At 36.1% G+C, this 11,072-nt stretch overlaps 1 protein-coding gene across 1 annotated transcript in view; it reads right to left on the reverse strand.

Moving 5' to 3' along the window:
* The window catches only part of UNC13C (unc-13 homolog C), a 601,184-nt gene that overhangs the window by 444,481 nt on the left and 145,631 nt on the right, over positions 1-11,072 (reverse strand). The window contains exons 5-6 of the mRNA XM_032864917.1: positions 3,021-3,043; positions 2,361-2,425 (exon numbers count right to left, since the gene is read on the reverse strand). Coding sequence (XP_032720808.1) covers positions 2,361-2,425; positions 3,021-3,043 — 88 coding nt within the window. The remainder of the gene's footprint in view (positions 1-2,360; positions 2,426-3,020; positions 3,044-11,072) is intronic.

Below are 11,072 nucleotides of genomic sequence, written 5' to 3' on the forward strand. Positions count from 1 at the left end.
TTCTAAACTGGTTAGGAATGTTGAAGGTAGAGGAGCGAGGGACAGAATTGTCATGAAGAAGTGGTGACTCCATTCTGAAAGTCGGCTACAGGTTTTTTCCAGGACAACAGAAGTTATAATATTTGGAAGATGTATAGTAAATCTTCTCAATAGTGATTCATTCTACAAAAAATATATTTTAAAGTATTTATAGAAAAAGCAAAACAATTAAATCTTGCTGAAAGAAGTTGTGATCGAAGGTTATAGTTAAAGGAACTCTTCAGGTTCTTCAAGAAGTAATAAGCATTCAGATAAGGGCAAACTCTCTTGATGACTGAAAATTATCACCCCTTTCCAATACCATCACAACACTAAAATCTCTTGGCACATCTTTGAAAAGAAGTTTCTGGAAAAGTGGAAGGGATCTGTTCAATATGCAAAGATAATCATTTTAGCTAACCCCTTACACATCTTGCACTTAAAACATGGGTGTAGATTAACTCTGTTGCTTTAACACTGATAAACTTCATATTCAGAGAAGAGTTAGGAAAGCAAGATGTTATGAAGTACTGGATGCCAAAGGGAGGTGTTGCAGGAAACTCAGGTAAGTCTCCAAGATCAGGACAAACATGTTTTCATAATCAAATTGGAATTCAACCTAATTATTTTCTAAGAAACTTTCATTTTGTCAAGTTATCATTTTCTAGTAAACTTAAAGACACAGTCTGTAGGAGGTAGGAGAGTGAGTAATCTGCTGATTAAATTTTTTATGAATTACATAATCTCTTTTATCACAGCTAGTTTCCTAATACATTTAAAGCACTGTGACTTTGTAATGGGAATGTGAGTAGTTCTTTACATATTTAAAAACATTGAAGAGTTTATAGATATAAAAGTAATGAAGATCTGACTTGTTATTTGACAAAAATCAAACTTCTATTTGATGTATATCAAGCTAACAATGGTCTATGTTATTTTCCAGGAGCTCCATATTTAAAATTTGAAATTCTACGTATTTCACTTAAAGCAAAGTAACATGTGGATGTATCTAACAGAAGATTTTCAAAGGGTGAGAGTATTATAAGCATAAATGTAAAACTAGGTCTTTGCCTAAAAAACATAATACACAAACTTAAGTGTTGCTTCTCTCTATATTAGACACACATGTATTCAAATGTCAACATGTATAAAACTAATCTTTCTATATGTTTATACTGTACATAAGGTTTGGTTGATAATTTCACTTTAAAAATTTATTACATTTTGCTATAGTATCATTTGCAATATTGGCACCTAGAAATATTCTTGAAAATCCATTAAGAGAAGAAATAAATGTCTTGAAATATTTGCATCACTTTGAAATAATGAAGTAGAAAGTTTTCCAAGGCATGTTGTTAAATGACAGAGAGAAGAGGAAAAAACCCAAAGCTGGAGACGCAGGATAGCCTACCGAATAAGGTCGCAGACCCTAGAATCAGACTAGATGGGTTTGAATACTGATTTGGCCACTTATTAGCTATATGGAGGAAAAGGTTTTTTTGTTTGTTTGTTTGTTTTGTTTTTTTGTTTTGTTTTTAAACTGTTTCATACAAGAGTTCCCTAATTTGTAAAATGAAGGTCAAATGAATACTTACCTCAAAGGGCCATTTTAAGGATCAGATCAGACATTATGTAAGAAACAAAACAGTACTTGCTACAATGTCATTACTAAATCAGTGCTTATTTGTTTCTAGAATGGCCTAGTTTATGGCAGAACTACTTATCCTACAGGAACATAGACATGTAGTCAAGCGACAGAAAAAAGGCTACAAATTGATACCAATGTGTAACTGTGGGCATTAAATGAGATTCTTTGCTTTTTGAGTATTATACATGCAAAATATACTTCATATGTCACTTTGTGATTAAATTTTAAACACTTTCATTCAACCATTAAATAACAGTGAAGTTTACATTTATTGACATTGATATAGAAAGACATTCTTGCACATTTCATTAATTGCTAATAAGCAGATCAAATGATAATATTAATTGTATCAATATGAACTCATTTATGTAAAATTATATGTATTTGTGTATACAATGATAACCTTAACAACTAATCCATTTAGGTGATTTTGACTTTCTTCTTTGTACTTTGTATAAGACACATGTAAGCGTAATTTTTTATATATACACACACACACACACACACACACACAAACTGTACATTATTATAAAAAACAAAATTCTAAAAGCCACTTTGTGAAAAAAGAAAGCAACCGTAAGTCTAGTTAGTTATACCATCATGCAGTATCCTGCATTCAAAATGCATATGGTGAGAGCACAGCCAGGTACCACTGTTGAACGCAATGAATTAAAAAGATTATGAATGTACTCACCCACCAATCACCTGGAGTCCAGAGAATTTGCAAGCATCCAAATCACTGCCACTTACTATTCGAGCCTTAAGTCAAAAACAAGAAAAAAAAAAAAAAAGAAAGAAAAACAAACAGGCTTTTAGCATACCAGAGCTGCAAATTCATGAATTTGGGACACGAGTCAACTGCACTAGACATGTAACACCTAGTATGACAGATGCTAAGCAGGGTCAGCTCCAAGTCAAAGCTACTATGTTTTTGTGAGTGGAGGTTTCACAATTAGCTGTCAGCATTTAAACAAAAGCACTGGCACAGTCCAGGAAAATATATCATGTTCCCAATAACACTTGCCCTTAAAACTTGCTAGGTGCAGTGAACATCATGAATCAGTCAAGGAGATCATGATTAGCCAGACTTAAGAACAGATGCTGAGTTTGACCGTAGCAGACCCCGAGGCTGGCAAGTGTAAGCTAAAGTAAGCGCAGCTGGCGAGGTGTAACCTCTTCATAAATGCAACATATCGGGGGGCACACTTAAAGGACAACCAAAGAATGGAAAGCTGGGATATCATGCACATCTCACAACTAAAACAGAGGAACCAAAACAGGTCTAATATGTCACAAACAAACATGTACAAAAGACAAGTTCCCTCAGGAGAGAAGAAAAAGTATGATTTAAAACCTTTTCATCCACAGAACTGCTATCTGAAAGAGAATCAGGAAAAGAAGGAATAAATGTTAGATGGAGTATTTTAGAAGTCATTTAAACATATACATGAATAAAATGTTACTAGTTTACATTGCTTAAAATCATAAACAGAATTTCAAGGCTGAACCCTCAAGGGGAGAAGATATTTGGTCTTCATCATTTAAAGAGCTGGAAAATGTGCCCAAATGCTTGCAAAATATCAAAAGGTGATTAAAGGGTTTAATGGAAGACAATGTGTCATGTAAAGGAAAAGAACACAGTTGAAGAATCAGAAGTCCTAAGCCCCATCTGGGGTTCTGCTACTTACTAAGCACGTGGGGCAAACTACCAAATTCTCTGGAGTCTGGAATCTAGACCCAACTCTGCAAAAAGATCATGGATATTGTGCTTATTGGCATCCAAACATTGTTCAGAGAATCAACGGAGATGAATATATGTCAAAGTAAACCCCAGGTGACTACATAAATCAAGCACGTTTTATTAAGGGATTATTTATTTATGGCTTGTCATAGAGACTCAAGCGCTAAAAAATTAATCCAATATATTCCACTCTGCAAAACAAACAAACAAACAAACAAAAAACAACTGATACCTGAAAGAACTTCAGTAACTTAAGATCACAAAGCTAGTGAATGGCAGAAATGGGACACAAACCCAGGGCTCCTGATGCCCTAGCTGCTGCCCTATAGATCCCATTTTTCAGGTAAGTTGAACAAAGCAGAGAGAGAGGGGTGCTAGTGCACAGTTTCCCAGCCCAGTTTAAGATACATCACAGGGTAAATATTTCTCAGTTGCAACTTCTCTTGGGCCCAATGAACAATGGTAAATGATGGACTTTATTTTTTTTGTGGGCAGCGAAGCAAGGTTTGTTGAGCAAGAACAAAGTGACAGTACGAAGCTCCCAAAGAGGGAGTAGACCCAAAGGAGTTGCCTGAAATAATTTTTTTTTTTTTAAACTCAAATCTGAATCTACCAAGGTCCTCCTAGTATGGTCCATTTTTACTTTACATAGTAGCATTGCTCTTAAATTTATTAATTCAGTTTTGCTTATTAGTATAAAGCTGGAGGAACGTCTCTATGAATACAAGTTGGCAGAAAGCTAGAGCTAAAATGACCTTGGAGTTCATGGAGTCAAAACCTTTCATTTTTATGGATGAGCCCCAGCAATATAAAGATTTATCTAGGTCATGTAGCTCTCTGACAACTTTTATTGATAAAAAAAGTGAGATGTATTTGCTTTCTTGACTCATTAAGTATGGCTTAATTAATTACTTGGCAATATTTTTGGCTGTAGTTTAGATATTTCACACTATCTCAGAATTATGCCTTTGAATATAAAATAGGATAAAAGCACAAGTAATAAAAACATCTTATTTCTGGCCGTAAAAAAATTAAGATACTGCATTCAATATAGAAAGTTAAGCTTTAAATAACAATACCTCCATGAAAACTGTCACAAACATAATATAAAATCATAAAATAATTTAATATGAGGTAACTGGTCAGGAAACATGCACCTACTTTTCAACAGGTACCAAAAAGCTATTTGATAAAATTTCAAAACAAAACCCTCTAAATAATTTTTAAACATTGAAAGTTGATTTGAATGAAACTTGAGCTTAATATGTTAAAAAAAAAAAAAAGTTACTTCCAGAGACATAAATCTAAGTGTAAAGTATTAGGGCATTCCCATAATTCCAAGCAAAACGAAAATGTCCACAACCATCATTTTAATGTATTTCTTGAAATTCTGATAATATATTAAAGCAGACCAATTAAAGCAAAAACAAAACAATATAGATGTTAGAAGGCAGAACAAACACAAAATTGTTATTTTCATTTTAAACCCAGAAGACAAGTCACCTGGAAAACTGTTAGGGTTAATAAAATAAGTAGCAACGTGAACATAAATAAGAACAGTTATTTCCTACAAACCCACAAGAACTAGCTTGAAAAACAATGACATGAGATCTGATTTCAAATATCCATTACTTTGACATGGTCTCCTATTAATAACTGGATTCTATATCAACCATTCCAACGAGTAAAGGTAATCCTAAAGTCAATTATCTTTCAACTGCTACATCTAAAACATTAACTTTTTCATTCATTATTCAATGTTTCCCTCATTCTTTCACTGAATACATATTTTTATTAATTGCCAACAAATATATTTTGTTCGCTCCTACTCCTTTCTCATCTACCTGCTATCCTGTCTTCCTTGAAAGCTTTCTAAACACAGTTAAAATGACACTACCTCCCTTCCTGTTTAAAATCCACCAAGGCCACCCAGTACCTACAGTAGACAGAACAGATGTGTATCTATGGCAGGCTCATGACCCCTCATTCACATCCCAAACATTGGCCGCAATTAAATTCTTGCCATTTCATCTTCATGCCATGCTCTATGAAATCTGCGTGCCTTTGCATTTCCAGTTTCCTTCTTTTGAAACAAGCACTCCCCTTCCTCATCTAGTTGTCAGCCTCCAAAACACAATTAAAGCATAACCTTCTGTCCTGGAAACTAGTAACATATCAGGGATTCATACATAGCTTTTGTTCAGGAGCACTGCACATTGCCTTCCTCCTGGCTAAACCTCATCTTTTGTCAGTTTCTCCACCTGCAGTTCTCCTAGATAAAAGTGCCTTTTGCCTCCTCCTTCTAATTTCTAGTACATTTCTGAACTAGAATAGATGACCAACAAATGTTTGCTGAACATTGAGTGAACAACCTTAAATAAGCTACCACACTTTATGGAAGCATCTAAAAAATCCAAATAAAACTTATTTCATCTTCCCGTGTAGGAAGATAAATTGTTTTATAACACATTTATAGATTTAGTCATTAAAATCATAATGGCAAGTTGTTGTAGGGTTAAGAATAGTTCAAGTGTAACTGGATTAGTAAGTCAAAAACATCGATGACCTTTTAAAAGGAGAATTATGAGGAAAGTCTGTAAGGATTTTATCTGTAAGGATTTTAAAAATCTGTACTAACCAAATATTACTGTCCTGGAAAAACAGATTGAAAGATAAATTCAACAAAATTAGCCAAGTAACAAACCCTTGTACTTAAAAATTTGACAGATAAGGATGGGTGGATTGTTATCGAAGACAAATAACTGGCCAAAAAAGGCTGTTTGGGGCACCTGGGTGGCTCAGTGGGTTAAGCTTCTGACTTTGGCTAAGGTCATGATCTCAGGGTCCTGGGATGGAGCCCCGCATCAGGCTCTCTCTGCTCAGCGGGGAGCCTGCTTCCCCTCTCTCTCTGCCTGCCTCTCTACTTGTGATCTCTCTCTCTGTCAAATAAATAAATAAAATCTTTAAAGAAAAAAAAAAAGGCTGCCTAACACATAGGTCAAGTATCTGTAATGTTATTTATATCGTCTTACACAGTGTCCATGAAGTTACGGATGCATTAATTAAATATCAAGTGAGAGAAAATAAGTAAAAATAGAAAGGAATACTTATTAACTCTTTGGAATAAGAAGATACATTTACAGTTAGAGGTAAAATTCATTAAGTCTGTTATGCCCATTTAGAACTTTTGCATATAAAAAAGAAAATGAAATACACTTGCTAAAAACACGTATGTTGGTATGCTTAGTATATAAAGAACTCTTACAGGTCTCTGAAAAAAAAAAAAATGACACTACCCTCCAAAATTGGTCAAGAATGTGACCAGATAATTCACAAATTAGAATACAACAATGGTAAATAAGCATGAAAAATGATATAATTATCATCAGATTATAAAATCAGTAAAAATCAGAGTAATGATATGTTAATTATATTAAAAGTAATATTTAAGGCTGTTAAAGATGCGATTAATCTGACACTCTGATGCATCGTTAATGACAGTGAAAACAGTAATAAAATTTTTAGAAAATTTTCAGTGTTGTCTAGTAGACTGTTTTAATGAGAAAAATTTTTTGAAGTTGATGCTAAGGAAATTATTTTTGTTACAGATTGAGTTATGTCCCCCAAAATTCACATGTTGAGGTCCTAACCCACAGCACCACAGACTGTAGGCTTCTTTGGAAATAGAGCTGTTGCAGGTACAGTTAGTTAAGATAAGGTCATACCTGCATATGGTGGTTCCTGATCCAATGACTGGTGTCTTTGGGGAGACAGATGCACAGACAAGAAAAACACCATCTGAAGATTGCAGCTCTGCGCCACAGGCCAAAGATATCTACCAGATAGTAGAAGAGAGGCCTGGACAGATCCTTCCCTAACATTTTTGGAGGGAGCACTACCCTTTCAGCATACCTTCATCTCAGACACCTAGCTTCCAGAACTGTGAGACAAGAAGTTTCTGTTGTCCTAAGTCACTCAGTTCATGGTACTTTGTTTTATCATCCATGGCAAACTAACATAATTTTAAGTCCTGAGAAAAAAATTAATGTGTAAATATTTGCACTTTCATTATTTACAAAAAGAAACCTGGAGAAGGATGCATAATCAACTATAGAAATATGGGTTGAAAGTTATATTCTAGGGATGTCTGGGTGGCTCAGCTGGTTAAGTTCCTGCCTTCAGCTCAGGTCATAACCCCAGGGTCCTGGGATTGAGTCCCAAATCAGGCTCCCTGCTTAGTGTGGAGCTGGTTTCTCCCTCTGCCTGCTGCTCCCCCAGCTCATGTTCTTTCTCTCTCTCTCTAACAGATAAATAAAATCTTAAAATAAAAGACAAGAAAATTATGTTCTATGATCTTGATTCAACAATTTGTGACCATTAACACTTTTTTTTTTTAAAGATTTTATTTATTTACTTGACAGAGATCTCAAGTAGGCGGAGAGGCAGGCAGAGAGAGAGAGAGGAGGAAGCACCCCACTGAGCAAAGAGCCTGATACGGGGCTCGATCCCAGGACTAGAGGACCATGACCTGAGCTGAAGGCAGAGGCATTAACCCATTGAGCCACCCAGGTGCCCCATTTGTGACCATTAAAATAAACATTTAAAATACTATCTAAAAATGTAAAAAATGTTTATGTATATAGACATATTTACATATGTAATAAAGGTTTAATATACATTATACATGTATCTATTACATTTTATACACACACACATATATATAAAATCAATACACACACACACACACACACACACACACACACACATACACTCACTCACAATGGCTTTGTTCCCTGACAAACTGCCTTTTGTTCTACATGCAGTTGTTTTGCCTGGTCAAATGCTGACTAAACCCCTGTAATTACCAAAAAACAAACCAACCAACCAACCCTCGGTTAGTATGGATATACACTAGTTAGTATGGATGTTAGTATGGACGCTCCTTGTCTCAAAAGTCCTATCATTGCACAAGGTCGTCTCGCAGTTCAGTGACTTAATGTTGTTAATATCAGACCACAATGCGTCCCTCTACTATATAGCGAAAACTCCTCTAGAAATAGGATTAAAGTGAAGTTCCAGGGACCTTACATTTATATAATGTCCCGAAATTCCATAAGCTGGGTATTTAATTTTTTTAAGCTTACAAAATATTTACTAAGTGAATATCATTATTTAATTACACTGTGTAAGAACTTAAAAAACTATTAAACTTTTAAGAATATATTGATCTAAGTGTGTCTCCTGAGTACTGAACTCATCAATGTTTCTCATGTGAATGTCCTCAAGAAAGAACTATGAATGTGATTTAAGGCAACATGTGACCTGCTGAGCACTCAATTTCCCCTCATATGGAAGTGAAATAAGAGGGTTTGGCCAGCGTGTATCTAAAGCTTCTAGCTCTAGATTCTATGATTTTTGTTTCTCTAGATATAATTTTCAGTGTAACAACTATTTACTCACCAGTTACCCCTCAACATATTAATACCTACTACCTAAATTTGAGATACAATTACTTCACAACTTAAGATAAAAGTAAAAATTGTGTTGTTGTGTTTCCTTTCTTGGTATTTTATCCTTGTTGGAACGTTTTTTGAAGAAAATTAGGTGGAAGAGATCTGAAAGCTTATAAAGAATCTGAGTTCTGGATGCCTATCTAGCTTAGGAATTTCCTTAAACTTTTTTCCTCTAATGCCCTTCTTTGCTCTCCACTCCTTCAAGGATAATGCAAAGCTCTCACTAGTGATACTGTTCACTACCCACTTTGGAAAGAGGTTTGCTTTATTTCCAAGCATATCAAAATACATAGGACTTTTAAGACATGTATATTATGCCTGAAAATCACAAGATGGGAGCTGAAAACCATCCAGAAAAGAGCCTATATTGTAATCAGAAAATTGTTCAATTTCCATTGACCTTTACAGAGTACCTCCTTTGTGTTAGACATTTTGCACAGCACCTTATATGCTCTTTTATTAAATCGCATCAATTGTTTTGTGAGTCCATCAATATTCATTAGATCTTGCCAAGGCAGAGGAAACCCTTTGGCCTGGCTCACATTTCTGTTATAATTCTGGATATAATGGGGTGGGTTCTGAGTGAGATATTAATGCTCATATCTCATACACTTTTTTGTTCAGTTATGTACTGGGGGGTTAACCTAAAAAATGAGAGACAATAACAACACAATATGGTAAAGATATATGAAAGATATGAGTAAGTTGGTGGGGGAACATAGAGAAAATATCTCCTAACTCTGCTGCCAGAGAGGACACTGGGTTTGTAAACAATTCATGGGGGCAATGATTTATGAATGAGCATTTGTCAGTTCAATGAAATCATTCTTAGAGGGAAAGAATTTGCAAAGGCACTGAAGCTTGAAAGAATATAGAGAATTAGGAACTGAAACATAGGAGTGTGATAGTAAAGAACTTTAAAATGAAAGGTAGATGAACAGGGTTTATTGCATAAAAATCTTGACAGATTCCATTAAGGAATTTAAATTATACTCTAATTGTAATGTAGAACTACAGACTGTTTTCAAGCAAGACCGTGATGTATAACATGATCAGAGTTTTATCTTGTTTTTAAAAATCAAGGCCAGGAGTCAAGATGGCAGAGAAGTAGCAGCTGAGACTACTTCAGGTAGCGGGAGATCAGCTAGATAGCTTATCTAAAGATTGCAAACACCTACAAATCCAACGGGAGATCGAAGAGAAGAAGAACAGCAATTCTAGAAACAGAAAATCAACCACTTTCTGAAAGGTAGGACTGGCGGAGAAGTGAATCCAAAGTGACTGGAAGATAGACTGTGGGGGGAGGGGTCGGCAAGCGGCAGAGCAACGGAGCACAAAATCAGGACTTTTAAAAGCTGTTCTGCTGAGGGACATCGCTCCAGAGGCTTAACCGGGGTAAGCCCACATGGGGTCAGCGTGGCCTCAGGTCCCACAGGGTCATAGAAGGATCGGGGGTGTCTGAGGATCGCAGAGCTTACAGGTATTAGAGCAGGGAAGCCGGCTAAAGAGACAGAGCCGAGGAGTGAGCTCTAAGCTCTGGTTTACCTTGAACCGGTCGCAGGCTCGGTGAGCTTGGAGCGCGGCCGGGGGCCAGGCAGACAGGAATAATTGGGCGCTGTTCTCTGAGGGCGCACTGAGGAGTGGGGCCCCGGGCTCTCGGCTCCTGCGGGCCGGAGACTGGGAGGCCACCATCTTCATTCCCGTCCTCCGGAACTCTACGGAAAGTGCTCAGGGAACAAAAGCTCCCTAAAGCAAACCCAAGCAGATTACTCAGCCCTGACCCTGGTAAGGGCAGTGCAAGTCCGCCTGGGGCAAAAACACTTGAGAATCACTACAACAGGCCCCTCCCCCAGAAGATCAACTAGAAACCCAGCCAGGACCAAGTTCACCTACCAAGGAGTGCAGTTTCAATACCAAGGAGAGCAGTGGAATTCCAGAGGAGGAGAAAGCAAAGCACAGAACTCCTGTCTTTCTCCCCATGATTCTTTAGGCTTGCAGTTAATTTAATTTTTTTTTCATTTTCAATTTTTTTTTCTCTTCTTCTGCTATTTTTTTTAACTTTTACCCTTTTCTTTTTTAACGTTTTTTAACTAGCTTATCTAATATATATATATATATATATATATATATATATATATATATATATATATTT

Source organism: Lontra canadensis, unplaced genomic scaffold (genome assembly GCF_010015895.1).
Source record: "Lontra canadensis isolate GAN:19392208 unplaced genomic scaffold, GSC_riverotter_1.0 scaffold28, whole genome shotgun sequence".
Lineage (NCBI taxonomy): Eukaryota > Metazoa > Chordata > Mammalia > Carnivora > Mustelidae > Lontra > Lontra canadensis.